At 39.8% G+C, this 19,561-nt stretch overlaps 1 protein-coding gene across 1 annotated transcript in view; it reads right to left on the minus strand.

Moving 5' to 3' along the window:
* The window catches only part of UBA6 (ubiquitin like modifier activating enzyme 6), a 33,587-nt gene extending 14,597 nt beyond the window's left edge, over positions 1 to 18,990 (minus strand). Inside the window, exons 1-9 of the mRNA XM_034771314.1 lie at positions 18,778 to 18,990; positions 11,433 to 11,495; positions 8,882 to 8,976; positions 7,710 to 7,738; positions 6,338 to 6,432; positions 5,656 to 5,767; positions 4,458 to 4,538; positions 2,987 to 3,109; positions 1,044 to 1,167 (exon numbers count right to left, since the gene is read on the minus strand). Coding sequence (XP_034627205.1) covers positions 1,044 to 1,167; positions 2,987 to 3,109; positions 4,458 to 4,538; positions 5,656 to 5,767; positions 6,338 to 6,432; positions 7,710 to 7,738; positions 8,882 to 8,976; positions 11,433 to 11,473 — 700 coding nt within the window. The 5' untranslated portion in view covers positions 11,474 to 11,495; positions 18,778 to 18,990. The remainder of the gene's footprint in view (positions 1 to 1,043; positions 1,168 to 2,986; positions 3,110 to 4,457; positions 4,539 to 5,655; positions 5,768 to 6,337; positions 6,433 to 7,709; positions 7,739 to 8,881; positions 8,977 to 11,432; positions 11,496 to 18,777) is intronic.
* Between the last annotated feature and the right edge of the window lie 571 nt (positions 18,991 to 19,561).

Consider the following 19,561-nt stretch of genomic DNA (forward strand, 5'->3'; position numbering starts at 1 on the left):
CACTGCAAGGCTGGGCCTGGCTCCCTGCTAGGGGCATCGAGACTTGGCACATGGGGTCACAGCGCCACTCAGGTTTGGCCTGTCTACCCCTCCATCTCCGTGGGGCTGATGGGCCAAACCTGAGTGGTGCTATGACCCCATGCAGCAGGTAGCAATGCCACTAAGTTTGGGGACCTAATCAAATGTAGTTTTACATTCATTTCCTAGATTTCAAGGACTCAATTCAAATGCATGATTTCCATGACCTCCATGCCAAAATTGTAGCCCTAAGCATCAGGGTACTTTAGCAAACTGGAAAACAAAGGCAGGAAGAGGGACTTGGGGAGAACCAGGGAAATTAGGAGGAAAGAACAGAAGCGTTCAATTCAGAAGAGCTCAAAACAAGACAGACATTTCATCACCAGCATTACTGGACTCTGTGCTATAGATTTACAGTTCCTACCTCCAACATAGCTAGGATAAGATGTTACCCAAGAAATTTTGGGCTACAAAACCTACATGATGACATTAACATAGCCATATGTCACCACAAAAAATTAAGTACTATAATTTGGAGGTCCGTGATAAAGAACAAAGAACCGACTTGAAATAATTTGGCACAATTGTGCAGTAAATTTCCCCTTCAGAATTTAAATTTTACCTCAAAATTTACTTTAACAAGTTTACAGTATAATTAAATTTGAGAGACTGGCTGAGATTTAGATGCGATAGGAGTTCCATGTTTCTAGGATATTATCAATGACTGAATGCTAAAAATATCAGGTGTCCAAACTCTGTAGATGGTCCCAAACCCAGTGGTTCTGACCTCTTCATACTCATTTTATAAAAAAAATCCTTTCACACCATCTCAGCGTGTTCTAATCTAGCAACCACCAAGCAGAGCTCCACAAACAGGAGATCCTTTAATTCAGTATTGATCTACACTAGTGTATCTACATTCTTCCGGCTGCAAGCATACTGGCATTGTAGTGAGGGAAAATGCACATATCTACCAACAAAAAGCGTTCCTTTTGCACAAGTAAAACAATAGATACAAGGCCTACCCGTTATTTGTTGCATGGATCCATTTAAACAAGACATTCCATTAACTTCCCGAAAGGTTAAGCACTGTCCCGTTTCCAGCTTGTGAGGATGATTTTCAAGGCAAGTGACAATCCCAGGGTTTGACTGAAAATGGAATCGACTGCAAAGTTAGTAAGGAACGGTCCTGAAAGCGTAACCTCAGAAGCAACTAAACACGTAGAAGAGGTAGGAGCAGGGCTCTGTTACCTTACTGCTAATATCTTTGTTACTAAAGACAAAACTGCAAAGAGGGCTGGCTACAGAGTGTGAGGCATGTCTTAAAGCAGTTCGTGAAAGACACCTGTTACACATTCCTTCCTTTCCCTAAAAAATGTCTTTATTCCAGAATTCTGTATCCAAAACTGATCTTACTACCACTTATCTGAATTCATCAAAATACTATTCCCTAACAGATGCTGGAAAAAATTCTTGAGATCCCTGGAGAGAAGTATAGTACTTCAGAAACTTGAGTTCAATAAACCTGGGGAACCAATACATCATTTTAAAAAAAGCCCTGGTCTTTGCCCCTCTCCATACCACACTCCTAATTCATTTCTTCAGTTCTGCACTCCTGAAACCAGAAAGACCCCTTGAAGAAGTTGGTCTCTGCACCCATACCATTTTTAACATTCAGATGTAAAGATAAGTACCTGTTCTACTTTGTAAGTAACAATTCCTGTCCAAGAAGGCATTAATCTGATGGACAATGTAAGGAGAATTATGGATCTATTCCACCCTCACTAGATGAAAGAGAACACTGGCCAGGTCAAACAGAATGTTTTTATTTAAATGTATGTAGTTTTCCCTTGGCCAAACTAATTTTATTCCTCCTCCTTACATATCCCCAGGAAATCTTATGTTATTTAGAGGGGTGCATCTGCAAGATAGGGACTAGTATTAACATATCTATTACACCAATATGAACCTCTGTTGCACTATATAACACCATTGTTCACTGTACTTTAAGCTTGCTGTAAAAACAAAACTTGGAAAATAGAACTCTAGCCAGATCAAGTCAGTAACTGGAGTTTGAGAAATAAAAAACAAACAAAAAAAGAAATTAACCCCCAAATTTTTAAACAAACAAAAGGAAAACAATTGTGGCATTAACATGACACTGCCAAGCCATCCTCCTGCTTATACATGATATTCTTTTCCCTTTGTCTGCTGAGCTATTGAGACCATAAGTTTTCTTTGGCCGAGACTGTCTTCTACTGTACGTTTGTACAGTACCTAGGAGCAAAATGAGGCCCCTCTGGATTCTAGGTGATACCACAATACAGACACCTAACAAACAACTAGGCGGTCATAGATTCTGTAGGCTGAGCTCTTTGCACACACCAGTGCTCCTTGCATCCCTGTGCCTCCCCCTCCCCCCAACAAGCTCCCTGCGTGCTACCCTCCCATGTCCCTCTACTTCAGGGTTTGCCTGCAATCCCTGCCCACCCTCTCCTCTATGGCTCTGTGCACCCCTCCTTCCTCCCACCCCCATAGTAGGATCCTCCATTCCCCCTCCCATTCCTTACCCCCACCCCTCGTATTTCTTTTCTTTCAGTCTGGGAGAAAAGTCATGCAGTCATGCATTTCAAACTGTACTGGTATGATGAGCAAAGCTAAGATGGGAGGTATCATTGTTAGTGGCTGCCATCAACCCGTTCTGTGATCTATACACAATTACAGAGGTAGTTGAAACTGCTCAGTCTGCTAACCACATGCCAGGGGCTCCATGTGTCCCTTACTTCTCCCTTTCAGTTTTCATCAAATTAGGATTCTGTCCACTGATGCCTAAACCATTCCCTGAAATTCTGGAACTGATCAGATGCAGCATCCAAAATTTACCATGTTACAGACAGACGACATCAAGTTAAGTGTAGATCATAAAAAAAACAAGTCAAATCATGGCAGTATGATTACTAGCTCTTACTTGTGTTATGTTTGAAATGAAGATTTCCTTTGGTTCTTCTCCTGTAGCATCCAGCACTTCAAATTCATCACCAAAGTCACAAAACAAACGTGACCATATTCCATACACATCTGCACTGATAAACTATAAAAGAAGGGAAAACTATGAACATTCTTAATGGTGCACAAAACAGAAGTGTTCTTGTCACTTAAGGATACTATCCAATGTTGTTAATTTAGGTGCAAATTCCACCATGTGTACTGTATAGAATTCAAGAAACACTGTGCCAAAAGACAGAATCTTTCTAAATGAGCACATACAGCTGGAACCAGAGATGGCATCAGCACACAACAAAACTAATGAAAAAGATGTTTTCCATCTCTTGTACTTCATCTTAGCACATTCATTCTGGATCAGATTCACCATAGAATCATAGAATCTCAGGGTTGGAAGGGACCTCAGGAGGTCATCTAGTCCAACCCCCTGCTCAAAGCAGGACCAATCCCCAACTAAATCATCCCAGCCAGGCCTTTGTCAAGCCTGACCATAAAAACCTCTAAGGAAGGAGATTCCACCACCTCCCTAGGTAACCCATTCCAATGCTTCACCACCCTCCTAGTGAAAAAGATTGTCCTAATATCCAACCTAAACCTCCCCCATTGAAACTTGAGACCATTACTCCTTGTTCTGTCATCTGGTACCACTGAAAACAGTCTAGATCCATCCACTTCACTTTAAAGCTGTAAAACATTTGTACTCCTTTTCTAGTAGCTCTCTCCATCAAGCTGTGGAGTGTACCCAGAAAGAGATAATACAGCTACAAGTTCGTCTACCTCCCACTTGGGCATCTATCCAAAAATCCAGGAGCAGGGCAAGGAATGGTACCATTAAACGTAATATCTCCCCATAGTATGCCAGCAAAAGGGGATTGTGGAAGGAAATGTGTTACACAGGGCTTTGGAGCTGTGCTCCAGCTCCAGGCAAAAACCTGCAGCTCCACTGCTCCGGAGCTGCTCTGCGCTCCAGCTCCAGGCTCCGCTTCAGAGCCCTGGCTGTGAAGGTAGCATTCCCCCCTTCACACTTCTGTGTAAAGAGGAGGATGAAGGAAGAATCCTCCACACATGGATCAACACAGGATGATCTGGACCAGGGGTAGGCAACCTATGGCACGCGTGCCGAAGGCGGCACACGAGCTGATTTTCAGTGGCACTCTCACTGCCCGGATCCTGGTCACCGGTCCGGGGGGCTCTGCATTTTAATTTAATTTTAAATGAAGCTTCTTAAACATTTTAAAATCCTTATTTACTTTACATACAACAACAGTTTATATATATTGTAGACTTATAGAAAGAGACCTTCTAAAAATGTTAAAATGTATTACTGGCACGCGAAACCTTAAATCAGAGTGAATAAATGAAGACTTGGCACACCACTTCTGAAAGGTTGCCGACCCCTGATCTGGACTAATAAGCCCACCACAGTTTAGCATTACCTTAATAGGGGGGTGTTGAGCATGGCAAAAATCATTAATCCTCTTCTGCAGCGCTAGCCTCGTTTCAGTCAATATGACACACTGTTGACAAAAAGGTACAAGAAATAATGTCTAGGTGTTGCTGAAAGCCAGTAAGAAAAAGATGTGCCTTTCCTTTTAGAGTGCAGGTGTAAGAAAGCCTCTATTGTGCAGATTTAACCATCACAATTTGAACAGATGTGCTTCTGTTCTATTAACACAGTCTTACAGAAGTGTCTCCAGACAAACAGTGACAGCAAAGGTGAGAATTCACTCCTCCTGTACAGTCAAATAACCCCTCCTGCAAGTAGTGAGGTTCAAAGCCTAACTCAGACTATTTAAATGCTTGTATTAGTCACAAGGAATATCTGCTTTAAAGGGGAAAAAAGACAAATTCAAGTAAACCGTGTTAATACAATATTTAAGGTTAAAGCCATAAAATTAGGAAATGCAAACAATATTGGCTTAAAAAAAAATTAAGAAAATGTGCACTGTCTTACATGTTCTAATGCAAATGACTTGTACACACTGCAAGTGTTGGTCAATGTCCAAGCTGCAAACTCACACCAACATGCAAACATGCTTTTAAACACGTAGGACTTTCATAGATTTATAGATTCTAGGACTGGAAGGGAGCTCGAGAGGTCATCGAGTCCAGTCCCCTGCCCTCATGGCAGGGCCAAATACTGTCTAGACCATCCCTGATAGACATTTATCTAACCTACTTTGTTGCCACTACATCATTAATTTGATCACATTGCATACATGTAGCATTTTCCATTCCTGTGTTTTTCAGGTTAAATATGAAGCTCAATAATATCACAGCTTGTTATAAATATAACAGCTTGTATACAAATATAATACAAGTTGTACAATACAGCCAGGTCAGCGCTACAGTAGAAACTGTAATCTTTGCCATTCTCTGTCTTTGAATTTAAATCGTGAAACAATCGGACATTTCACTATGAACTGATAGCTTTAATTTCAACGTCAGGAACATGTTCTTTCAGTCTTGCACAATTATTGTTAAAATTTTTACCAGCCCAGGCACAATACCTATTCGTCTTCTTTTTAACATGATGAAAAAACGAGTTTGAGGTTTTTGTTTCACTTCAGACAAAAAGGAGAAACTACTCACTCCGGTCAGGTAGAATGTTGCACAGCTACTTTAACTACATACCTGATACTTTTTTAGAAAGGAGATGTCTGTGGTTTCATCAAGTGGTGCAGTCGATGATAAAACATGGACGTATGGGTTGAGCTCTGCGATGTGAGGAAGTGTGGCCTCAGCTCTGAAATAACAGCGTTCTGGTTTTCAATGGCATCTTCCAATCAATTCCCAAAACACTTATTTCTTTATAGTCTTCTTTTACGACAAACACTTACTGCAAATGACTACTCATGCTTCCTCACATTTAAAATGTGCTCTGATAACTCTGGCTCCATCAACCAGATAGTAAGATTTAGAATCTGACTGCTAACACTTTTTAATATTTGCTTTGGAAGAGTGAAAGACTACAAATAAGGTGTTTATTGGCTTTCTTCAGCCAACCTAGGAAAGATGGAAAAGAAATGCACTTCTGCTCTTTCATTATCTACAAGGAAACAATCACTGCTTACATGCTGCTAGCTATGGGAATTCAAGATGTGCAGAGCAAACAGGACTCAATCCCACTTTAGAATGCTCTCCCTTTATACCTGGGCACTGTGCTCAAAGGCAATGACTCCAATAGAACAAGATGTAATGCACACTAAATATACAACATAAAATATATGTCACAGCCAGTGGAAAACTAACATTCTTGTTACACACAAGTGACAGACAGTAGATAGCTCAAATACATCTAAATAACTGTACTGACCTGTTCCTTAGATTTATAACATCATCTTCACAGATGAAGAAGTTGGTTCCCAAATCCCATGTCTTGCACTGCTTGGTATCATGAACTGTAAGAGCCTTCAAAGACGTTCAGGAGGGAAGTGTTAAAACCGACAAATCATGGAAAGAAATTCACATAGTCACGATACACTCCAGCCTAGGTATCATGTTCAATACGGAGATTCTGAAGAACTAATACTGCAGTAAAACCAAGTGAGCTAAACAGAAGTGCTAGATGTACTGCTTTAATTAAAAACATTAGACTCCACACCGTTTCCTACTGCTACTGAATAAATAATTCAATCAGAGAATATGTCTGCATTTCAGCGTTTTGCTCAGTATAAAACATGGCAACAATGACGCTTGTTTAAGGTATGAAACTTGATTATTCATAGCCACTAACTGTAACTGGTAAAAAACACGTAAAAGCTGTCACTGCAAAAATGGAAGATTCCCTCCTCCCCCCACCCACCCCCCAGAAATGGGCTGCAGTGCTGCTAGCCGCCACTAGAAGCCATGGACTCAGCAGAGCCCAGTTGCACACAGAAGACACTTCCAGAGGGAGGGAGGGAGAGGGAGCTAGAGGGTTCCTGGCAGCTGCAGATCCCAGCATGCCCTGAGAGAAGGAGGGGGTGGTGCGCAGGAAACTCCCTGCAACCCTGGGACCCAGCATCAGGGTGTTTCTCCCTCTGGATCCTTGGGCTCCTGAGGAGGGAGAAGGAGACAAGTTTCTGGGCAAGGAGAGGCCCCGCAGCTGGGCTCTGGCGGGAGAGGGGATGCGGGTATCTAGGCTGGGGGGGCAGTAGTTGGGCTCTGGGAGAAGGAAGGGGTTGTGAGTGTCTGGCCCCCCAGCTGGACTCTGGGGGAGGAAGGGGGCAGAGAAACAGGAACTGGGTTGTCAACGAGGTTTCTTTAACTCTATAGTTCTGGGGGAATTTGTGTGTGTGCTTGTATTGTTACCTGTCAGCAAGTATGTTTGTATTTTGAAATAAATTACCAACATAATTGAACCTGGCGTGATTATGTAATGTTATTTTGACAAATAAAATTTGCAGAATTTTAAAATACTGTGCGCAGCATTTTTAATTTTCTGGCGCAGAATGCCCCCAAGAGTATGTATTTCAGAGTTCTTTTTCAAAAGGGCCCTTCTATGTGAAGACGACTAAAGAGAGAATCAGAATGTACTTCTGGAACAAGTATAGCCTGTCTTATCAGCACTGTGTGATAAAACTATCGATTCCTCAATCATTTGATCCCTGAACAAGAACATTCCCAGTCACTGCAAAAATGAAAATGTTACTGAACTAAAAGTAAATTTATACCAATTCCTTTTACAACAACAAAAAATTACATACCTTTATTCCAGCTAGAACTATGTTCTTAGCTGAAAGAAGAAAAAAAACAACAACATTTACAGGATTGAACGTAAAGCTCTTAATCAGCAGTTCTCAAACTGTGGATCGGGACCCCAAAGTTGGTCACGACCCCATTTTAATGGGGACACCAAGGCCAGCATTAGACTTGCTGGGACCCAGGGCTGAAGCTAAAGCCTGAGCTCTCCCCCAACCCGGGGTGGTAGGGCTCAGGCTCTGGCCCCTTCTCCCCCACCCGGGGAAGTGCGGCTTGGGCTCTGGCCCCCTCTCCCTCCATGCCTCGCCCCCGGGGTCATGTGGTAATTTTGTTATTAGAAGGGGGTCGTGGTGCAATGAATTTGAAAACCCCTGCTTTCAGTGATTGAAAAGTTACCTGCCAGGAGTGAAATTGCTCATTCCTTCTATTTACATAAAAATTTAACAGCTTGCAGCAGTCACATCTCTTTCTGAATAACTTTTAAAAAAAGAGTCAGTTCAGCTCCTCAATGGAAATCTCAGAGAACACAGAAGGAGATTTTTATACCTCACTTGTGAACTGCATTTATTTTCTGGCAACCCTCTATCCAACAAGCATCATTACAGGAACTCTAATTGAAAAAAGGGCTATCCTTACCATTTCAAAAGACCATACACCCAATTCTGGTGTCAGATAAAACTCCCAATATAGTCACTAGAAGGGACCATATGCCGGATAAAAGTTGACAGGCACAGGAGCACTCCGGTGACATGCCCCTTCCCATCCAAAGCAGAGGTCCCCTATGCCAGGGGAATTCTCAGATGACCAGTTAGGGCCAAATTCTAACAACTTTACCCCACTCATCGAGTGAGAATACGGCCTGTAGTTTCAGATTATTTAATTGTATAAATTCACAGATTAAGGCCAGAAGGGACCATTATGATCAAGTCTGACCTCCTGCATAACACAGGCCAAAGAATTTCACTCAATAATTTCTGCATCAATTTAACAGCATAAATAGCCTTACAAACGTATTTCAAAATGCTTTACAACATCTAGCTACAAAAATATTTCTATATTACATATTGTGGTCCTGTTCTATGTACATAAATTGTACATGAATTCACTCATGTACACTAAATTTAATTTTTTTAAATATACCTTTAATAATTTATATATAAGTGCTACCCAAACTTACCAATCTCCACACCAAGCCCACCCATACCACTCAGGAACACATTGGACTGGGCCATCTTCTGCATTGCTGTGTCTCCAAGAACATACCTCTGCCGACTACAAGCAAGAAAAAAAAATAAGTAACAAAACAACACACAAATAGAATAAGTACACACTATTTTAAGAATTTGCAGGTATTTTCACGTGCAAATTGCCAGCCCTGCAAATTCAGCCTGGGTTCTGATAGCCAAGCCAGCTTGTTTCCAACTCTCACACTGTCACCAGCGATACAAGCTCTGCAGACCAAATGATGCCATCAGTAAAACGTATACAACCCCATTAGCCATTCAAAGATTTGCACATATGTAACTAAGGACATTCTAAAAACAGTGGGATTGCAGAGTAGTTTAATGACACAGAGATCCTGCAAGCCAAAGGATTAGTAATGATGCATGAATTGAAAAAAGCTCTCCTGAGTTTCAGAGGCCAAAGAAAGTTTGTGGGGTGGGAGTTAGAAAACATTTTTAGTTGCAAACTCAGCATAATTGATATGGAAATCTGAGCAATACAAAGAAAAATTAATGCTGTTCTGCCCTAAAATCTGGCATTGTGGGGCCTGTATTCGTTGTAATGTAGTTCAAGACTTCTCTCTTCAGGATACATCAGGGCATACTTGGAACTACATTTCTTGCAGGCACAAGCATGCTCAGAACCAGGAATTTGCCTCACCAAATCAGAGTTCAAAGTAGCTTATGTACATCCAACTGCTGAACTTTTAGAAATCTTCAGCTCTCTAAAGTTTCCAACCATCTGGTTTCAACTCAGTATATCCAATTATTTAAACCATTTTTAATTTCATTTACTGTATCAAGAGCAGTGACTTATTTTGTAAATGATTAAGCAAGAGAGAGAAATTAAGTTTGTTTGATATGCTTCTACGAATACCAGTACTACAGTAATTAGTCTACCCAAAGATTTGTCACATACATTTTCTTTTGGGTAGGGTGAAGAGGAGGGAGAAGTCCTGGGGCAGAGGGGATGAGGAGGAGATCACAAGAAAGGCAAATATGTAAGTGTATACGACATGTAAAAATACCATGCCACTAAAATGTAAGGGAATTCAGTATGTTTAGAGTATCAAGTTAGGTGCATGGAACATCATTAACGGAGAACTTATATCTTTCCAACAAAGAAACTTCTCTCCCTACTTCACCATCTTCAGGGCAATGGTGTTCCAATATAGACATGTCCTGTTATTGTCATACTGTAGGAGTCACTTATGAGTTACAAATTGCAAATGGAAGTCTTAGAGTCCAATTCTGCCATTTGAGGACAAAGTTTGACTTTTAGCACTTCCTCAAATATTGTGAAAGACAATAATAAAATATATAACAAGATATTAAAATCTACCAACTGTTTAGTTAAAACACATTTGTCATGATTTACAAACATGAAGTAGAAGGATTTTAATTTCTACAGTATATGTGATGGAGCTGAACCCACCCTTCTAACATATCAAATTCAAATATCTTGCTTTGTCTCTCTCTGTAATAGAATTATAGAAGTTTCATCTCCAAGGAAGAAAGAAGTGGCACGGCTGAGGTTTTTGGGGACAGCAAAATTCAATGAGCCCATCAGCACACCATCTTGTTAAGATGTCTCAGGAAGCTTTGGATAAAAGGATCACAAGGATTTGGGGTGCTCTAAACTCCCAGCCTGTTCCAAGGGAGCACATTTCTACTGGAAGAATGATGAAAAAACTCCATGAGCTGAAGCAGCCAGGGTGGACAGGGAGTTTCAAGTTTATCAGACCCTGAACTAGTCAGCAATCCCCAAGCAGGGTTCAGCACAGTGATTGACTGGGTAAGTTAGAAAAAAGAGAAGTATAGTACAGACAGGTTTGGAGGGGGAAGAAATAAAGAGAGAGAGAAATTATGTTTTGGAGAACACAGAATACAATGTGGAAAAGGCCGGAAGAAAGATAAGGGGTGGAGGGAGAGAAAAGGAGAAGAGGAAATAAATAGAAAACAATTGAAGAAAAGATACACTATAGTCTATTTTAGGAAAGAAACAGTGACTGTGGATTGACATCAGGAAGGAAGAGAAAATGTACAAAACATAAGGGGTGTAATTATGTACGGCTGATCATAAAGTAATTTGACAATTTTTATTAAATAATTTTCACTAGTATTATTCAGATAATTTGGCACTTACTCTGCAGTATCTGATCAGTTCTTTAGCTGGACAAATGTATTATATGGCAAGTACCAGTAAAATTAATTAAGTATACAAAAAATAGTCTGCCATTCAGCTAGCCCAACAGCAAGTTACAAGTTTTGAAAGACTGTATTAAATAGAAAGTGGAGTCACAATGTTACTTGTGTGTACTGTACTTTGAAATGTTTTATTCCTTTAAACTGCAGAGGACACAGCAGGACATGTATTTTCACTCTGGCTAATAGGCAGCAAATACATTTTTCAAATCCGGGTATTAATGCTACAGCAAAGTGTATCTATTTGCAGTAATATCAAAGATATACCTTACAGCGATATATCAGGTATGACATTCTTACCTGTATAAAGCATCATCGATCTCCATAGAGTCTGTTGCCATGATGGGATATAATTCGTTTGTGCTGGGGGAAAAAAAGGATGACAAAATTAATAGAGCATGCTTACAAATGAAGCAACTTTATAAATACCTACTATTGTTTTCTTAGTCACATCAGAAACAAATTAGGTATAGATTAAATACAAAAAACAATACTGATTTGAAAGTCAAACAAAATAATAATGGTTCCTTCCAGCTTTTAAAAAAAAATAATCTATGAACGGATGCAGTGTTATATACCCAAAAGTTGAAACACACAAGAGTCAAGAAACCAAAAGTTAAGGATCTCAATGCCATTTTAAGTCTGTCCTCTTAGAATAGAGACAAAATCCCTGCTTCAAGTGCAAAACTCAACCCTAACTATGGAGCTGAAACTGACATCTTCATAATGCAGAATTACATGTTAAGTTACTTAGTGCAACATGTCCAAGTTATGCCAGATGAGAGAGACAACTTTGAATTTCCTGGCTTTGTGCATGTAAAATTTCACTATATATTAATAGCTTTACATTTTTATTTTTGTTATGAAAGTAGGTTCAATGGATTTGAAGAATACGAAAGAATAATTGGAAGGAATTATCTGAACCACTCATTAACATTGCTGGGAAACAGATACTATACCACTTAATGAAAGCCAATACTCAGCAGAAGTAAAAAAAAAAAAAAAAAAAAAAAACCAAAATATTGGGATGTGTAAAGAATGGAATAGGAAATACTGAAAATTGAATGCCTTTACATGAATTCAAGTTTATGACAGGGCTTTTTTTTTTTTTTTTTTTTTTTTAATATCACATTTAACCACAAGGTAAAGGCCAAGAACTTGGTAGGGTTCAAAAAGGATTAGACATTTTTATGAATATAAAGATGTAGTTACATTACACCGAACAAAAATACACTGGATTTGGGACATAAGTTCACCACTAAGAGATGAATTTAAGAAGAAACTTCCCCTCTGGACAGGTTATTCCATAATTGTCCAGTTTGGGAATCAAGGCATGTTCCTATGAAAGATCTGGTAGTGGTTCCTAGAAGAGACAGGATACTTAACTAGATAGACCACTGGGTGTAATCCAAAATGGCAATTCCTATAGTTGTCATTAGATGACAAATTCAATTCAAATTTCCTAAGCTCTGAGAGTGATTAAAGTGCACTGCACTTAAGAGTGTAAGATGTGGATATTGTGATAAGGGGTCCAACAGAAAGACTACAAGCCCTTTCTATCAACACATTGAAGGTAGAGGCCCAGAAAGTCTGAACAGTTTTCCTGCTGAGAATTCAAATGCTGCAGAAATAGCTTCATTTTACAGAAATGTCTGTCACGGTTGTTAGGTTCAAAAGTTAAATTTTTGTTTGACTCATCAAATGCGCCCTAACATGACATCTAACAAAAGTAAGTCAAACAAAATCATATACTCTGTCTTATATCTCCTTTAAAAAAGGAAAAAAATTGCTCAAAAAACAAACCAACTGCTCCAACCGCCCCCCCCAGCAAATAGCTGAGAATACATGAGCATCACACTATACTTTAAAAGTAAACAGAACTTTTATTTTCCCCATCACCACATTTGTTTGCAACATCCAGACATTTCTTGATTCATGCTTTTTATTTTTCTAATATACATTAATGCTATTTTATCTGGCCTTTTAGTTCAGTGGTCAGTAACATTTAAGATGTCTATCTCACCTCTGATACTGTAAACTAGATATCATCTAAGAATAAAGCAAATAAGTTTCTAGGCCAAGCCTTTTTTGATATTTGTTTTTCAAAAAATTGTTAGACATTTCAAATGAAATAATGTTCTCCCCTCACACCAGCAAAATAAAATCTAGTATCCCAGAAAATAATAGCCTGATCAATTCAAACTTTCCAAAAAAATGTCTCCCATAGCCAGCTACAACTCATGTCACATTTCAGGCAGAATGAATTTTTACTGAAAGTTAAGAAATTGCAGGGGTAGAGGCAGAGGTAAAAAATATGTCTATAGTGGAAAATGAGCTACAACACTTTACCAATTAAAGTGTTTCCACAGTTTATGTATACTGTGCTCCACAGTTTATGTATACAGGGACCATTTTCATGCAACTTTATACCTGCTGGCTCATGTATCAGCCCTTAAGGACAAGATGTCACATATATCCATATTCTCCTCCTTTACAGAAAGCCCAGCTGCTTGTACTGTAGTGGTATGCTGCTGGTGGCTGACTCACCTCCCTGTCACTCACCATTCAACTGAGAACGTACTACCACCTGTAAATTCCCAGTCTTGTCGGAATAGTAAGATTGAATTAGACACGAGAACCTTCTCCTCATATATCCAGGCTTGGAAGATTCAATTTTTAATCATTAAATGGAGGTGGACATCGATTTAACCATATACACACCCAAACCGGCCAAAAAATATTTCCATCTATAATCATCAAAATTTACAGATAGGCAAAGTAAGAAACTTCTGCTTGAGAACTTACTAGAGTTCGATTTAAGGATATTTACTTCAAATATTTTGACACCTGATGCTGACAATGTGTTTTAACAGTTATAAAGTTTTAATTTTTTGAATCTCAACATCTATTACTAAAGTAACTATAGTCTGACCCCCCCATGACTTTCTGCAACTATGAACATTTAAGTCAATAAAAATAAAAAAAAACTTAATTTTGCACAACTGTGAAAGTTTAAATTGATAATCGAAAAAAATGCTTGAAAATAAACATTGATATTATCCATCACAATTATAAAAAGATAAAAATCGAATTCTGCCAAGCTTACGTATACCACACACAACTCGCTTGGACATTGTTCCTTCAGTGTACATATAAATTCCAGATTTCCCTCCAGTGTCTTTTGTACAGCCATGCAAAAACATCGCTGCCAGTAAGCCCATTATATTTAGCAGCAGATACATCTCTTATTCAATAAGAAACCTTAAGGATACTGTTCTTCTTAAACTGGCTTTCAAGCAAACCGAGAAATATTTTCCTGTAACTAAATCCTGTCTTCATTTGAATGTCTTTCAAAGGACAAATAAGCTTACGGGACAGTTGGACCAAGATTACTTTCTGCAAGCCTCTCGAAGATGTGCATATTTGGTGTTTTGTTGTTTGGCTGGTAGTGAAGACATACCCTGAGTGACTTGCCCAAGGCCACACATGAACTGAAGTGGAACAGAAACTGGACCCAGATCTCCCGAGAACCAATCTGGTGATAATCAAAAGACTATCCTTCCTCCCCATGGATAGAGGACTTCAGGGCTGTCAGACTATTTCTCGAGCATACATTCATATTTAAAAGAGGAGGATGTGACAGAAATAACATACTGTCTTCAGAACATCCATCATGCTCAACAAACTCGTGGCTAATTATTAAGCAGTATTGATAGAGATTCTCTAGGTTATAGTCAGGAGCAGAGGAGGGAAGAGGATAATGTAAGGGCCAGATCAGACGAGAAACATTCACAGAAAGAATAGGACACATCAGAAAAGGGCAGACAAATAAACAATGACAAGTTTTTAAAGTGCTTGTACACAAATCCTAGAAGTCTAAATAATAAGATGGGTGAACTAGAGTGCCTCGTGATAAAGTAGGATATTGATATAATAGGCATCACAGAAACCTGGTGGACTGAGGACAATCAATGGGACACAATCATTCCGGGGTACAAAATATATCGGAAGGACAGAACAGGTCATGCAGGGAGGGAGTGGCACTATATGTGAAAGAAAATGTAGAATCAAATGAAGTAAAAATCTTAAGTGAATCCACATGTTCCATAGAATCTCTATGGATAGTAATTTCATGCTCAAATAAGAATATAACATTAGGGATCTATTATCGACCACCTGACCAGGACAGCGATCGTGATGATGAAATGCTAAGGGAAATTAGAGAGGCTATCAAAATTAAGAACTCAATAATAATGGGGGATTTCAATTATCTGCATATTGACTAGGAACATGACACCCCAGGATGAAATGCAGAGACAAAATTTCTCGATACTTTAAATGACTGCTTCTTGGAGCAGCTAGTACCGGAACCCACAAAGAGAGAGGCAACTCTCAATTTAGTCCTGAGTGGAGCGCAGGAGCTGGTCCAAGAGGTAATAATAACAGGACCACTTGGAAATAGTGACCATAATATAACAACATTTAACATCCCTGTGGTGGGAAGAATATCTCAACGGCCCAACACTGTGGCATTTAATTTCAAAAAGGGGAACTATGCAAAAATGAGGGGGTTAGTTAAACAGAAATTAAAAGATACAGTGACTAAAGTGAAATCGCTGCAAACTCCATGGATGCTTTTTAAAGACACCATAATAGAAGCCCAACTTAAATGTATACCCCAAATTAAGAAACACAGTAAAAGAACTAAAAAAGAATCACCGTGGCTTAACAACCATGTAAAAGAAGCAGTGAGAGATGAAAAGGTATCTTTTAAAAAGTGGAAGTGAAATCCTAGTGAGGTAAATAGAAAAGAGCATAAACACTGCCAAATTAAGTGTAAAAATATAATAAGAAAAGCCAAAGAGGAGTTTGAAGAACAGCTAGCCAAAAACTCAAAAGGTAATAACAAAATGTTCTTTAAGTACATCAGAAGCAAGAAGCCTGCTAAACAACCTGTGGGGCCCCTGGATGATCGAGATACAAAAGGAGCGCTTAAAGACGATAAAGTCATTGCGGAGAAACGAAATGGATTCTTTGCTTCAGTCTTCACGGTTGAGGATGTTAGGGAAACATTCCCAAACCTGAGCCGACTTTTGTAGGTGACAAATCTGAGGAACTGTCACAGATTGAAGTGTCACTCGAGGAGGTTTTGGAATTAATTGATAAACTTAACATTAACAAGTCACCGGGACCAAATGGCATTCACCCGAGTTCTGAAAGAACTCAAATGTGAAGTTGCGGAACTATTAACTATGGTTTGTAACCTGTCTTTTAAATCGGCTTCTGTACCCAATGACTGGAAGATAGCTAATGTAACGCCAATATTTAAAAAGGGCTCTAGAGGTGATCCCAGCAATTACAGACTGGTAAGTCTAATGTCAGTACCGGGCAAATTAGTTGAAACAATAGTAAAGAATAAAATTGTCAGACACATAGAAGAACATAAATTGTTGGGCAAAAGTCAACATGGTTTCTGTAAAAGGAAATCACGTCTTACTAATCTATTAGAGTTCTTTGAACGGGTCAACAAACATGTGGACAAGGGGGATCCAGTGGACATAGTATACTTAGATTTCCAGAAAGCCTTTGACAAGGCCCCTCACCAAAGGCTCTTATGTAAATAAAATTATCATGGGATAAAAGGGAAGGTCCTTTCATGGATTGAGAACTGGTTAAAAGACAGGGAACAAAGGGTAGGAATAAACGGTAAATTCTCAGAATGGAGAGGGGTAACGAGTGGTGTTCCCCAAGGGTCAGTCCTAGGACCAATCCTATTCAACTTATTTATAAATGATCTGGAAAAAGGGGTAAAAAGTGAGGTGGCAAAGTTTGCAGACAATACTAAACTGCTCAAGATAGTTAAGACCAAAGCAGACTGTGAAGAACTTCAAAAAGATCTCACAAAACGAAGTGATTGGGCAACAAAATGGCAAATGAAATTTAATGTGGATAAATGTAAAGTAATGCACTTTGGGAAAAAATAACCCCAACTATACATACAATATGATGGGGGCTAATTTAGCTACAACAAATCAAGAAAAAGATCTTGGAGTCATCGTGGATAGTTCTCTGAAGACATCCACACAATGTGCAGGGGCGGTCAAAAAAGCAAACAGGATGTTAGGAATCATTAAAAAGGGGATAGAGAATAAGACTGAGAATATATTATTACCCTTAGATAAATCGATGGTACGCCCACATCTTGAATACTGCGTACAAATGTGGTCTCATCTCAAAAAAGATATACTGGCACTAGAAAAGGTTCAGAGAAGGGCAACTAAAATGATTAGGGGGTTGGAACGGGTCCCATATGAGGAGCCATTAAAGAGGCTAGGACTTTTCAGCTTGGAAAAGAGGAGACTAAGGGGTGATATGATAGAGGTATATAAAATCTTGAGTGATGTGGAGAAAGTAGATTAGGAAAAGTTATTTATTTATTCTCATAATACAAAAACTAGGGGCCACCAAATAAAATTAATGGGCAGCAGGTTTAAAACAAATAAAAGGAAGTTCTTCACACAGCGCAGTCAACTTGTGGAACTCCTTGCCTGAGGAGGTTGTGAAGGCTAGGACTATAACAGCGTTTAAAAGAGAACTGGATAAATTCATGGAGGTTAATTCCATTAATGGCTATTAGCCAGGATGGGTAAGGAATGGTGTCCCTAGCCTCTGTTTGTCAGAGGGTGGAGATGGATGGCAGAAGAGAGATCACTTGATCATTACCTGTTAGGTTCATTCCCTCTGGGGCACCTGGCATTGGCTACTGTCAGTAGACAGGATACTGGGCGAGATGGACCTTTGGTCTGACCCAATACGGCCGTTCTTATGTTCAGTACTGATGCTTTTTTGAGAGAAGTTCAGCTCTGACTTTTGCAATCCTGAAAGTTGTCAGAGTGACAGCTCTAGAGGCTAGGGTCATCTAATCCATAGAGCATTTATTATTTATGCAGAACTATAAATGCACATGGCACTTGTCACAAATGCTCTGCCTCTGGTATGTTTCCCCCTCATACTGCACCAATGGGCTTTTTTTACGCTGTGAATATCTCATCATTACAGCACCAGAGAACTACACCAGTGCTAACAGTAGAAGCAATAACACATACTGACTTCTAGGTTTATCATCATCATATCATCTAGACTAGACATACTAGAGGTATGGCCGGCCTGACTTATAAAAACACCTGCAGCTAGTCTACACTAGTGCCCCCACCATAGCTAGCATCAGTGCTATGCACCAACAATGACACCATTTCACAAAAACTACAGCCAAGACACAGCCCATTTGCCTTAATCCATTCTAGATCACATTCAGGGCAGGTTTGGTAATTCAGTCTCTATGTCTAATAATCTGAGCATTTTGTTGAGACCACCAAGGGTGCCAGTCAGCTTCAGTTACAGGATTTTTGCTGTCCTACACAACTGAAATGTGTGCCCCACTAAGCTCACATTCTCACACCCCAACAGCACCCTATTTGCCTAATGTTTAAAAGACTTCTGCAGGTATCCACCCTAACTTCAAGGCAGAGACAATTATACTGTCACTTCCTATATGAACATATGTGCTACAAATTAGATTGAAATCCTAATCATTTGGTAGGAAAAATGATATGTAAGATTTGTGGTATGAAACTGTGGCACTTACTCAAAAGGGAGAGCACACAAATATTCTGGTATTTGGTTAGTTCGGATATATTGGGAGGTGAGCAGGATCTGTTTCAGCCACTTCTGGTTGCTGGTAAGAGTTCAGAAGGGCTTCGCTGCAGCAAGAAATAGAAGGAGAGGAAGGATGAAGGGGAAAGTGGTTTGTATGAATACGAAACACCTCAGAGATGACCAATGACTGTAAAGGTAATGCACACACCTGTAAGGACAGTAAAACACTTGGTAAGATTTCTGCTACCACTGTCGGAATGGGATTTAAGAGCACTAGTGTTGGGTTGGGGGGAGGGAAATATGGGAAACGAAAAGGGAGAAAGGGCTACAACTGTTGTGATATTTTATATGGAAAACAAATGACCCCACATGTCCCATATGGAAAAGATGAGACCTAAATAAGTGCCTCATACAACCATATCCCTCCCTATATCCCCCATACTCATATTCCTATAACCCCGACCATCCACCAGCACCCATTCATTCTTATTCCTCTCAGCTCATAACTCCTCCCTCTCTATCCCCCACACCTACCCCAACACTCACCCCCCCAAAACCCCCCACACACTCCAGCCACAAGTCCCTCCACCCAACACACCCCTTCTTACACCCTCCAGAACCTCCCTCCCGCACCCCCACCCCATTCCTGAGTCACCACCATGGGGGGCGGTGTCAAGCATATTTCCCGTGGGGCCACAACTGCACCTCTCAGAACATATCCACCTCCCCTCCACCTACCCCTTTCCCTCCCACCACCCCACCTCCCTCCTCCC

Source organism: Trachemys scripta, chromosome 5, assembly GCF_013100865.1.
Source record: "Trachemys scripta elegans isolate TJP31775 chromosome 5, CAS_Tse_1.0, whole genome shotgun sequence".
Lineage (NCBI taxonomy): Eukaryota > Metazoa > Chordata > Testudines > Emydidae > Trachemys > Trachemys scripta.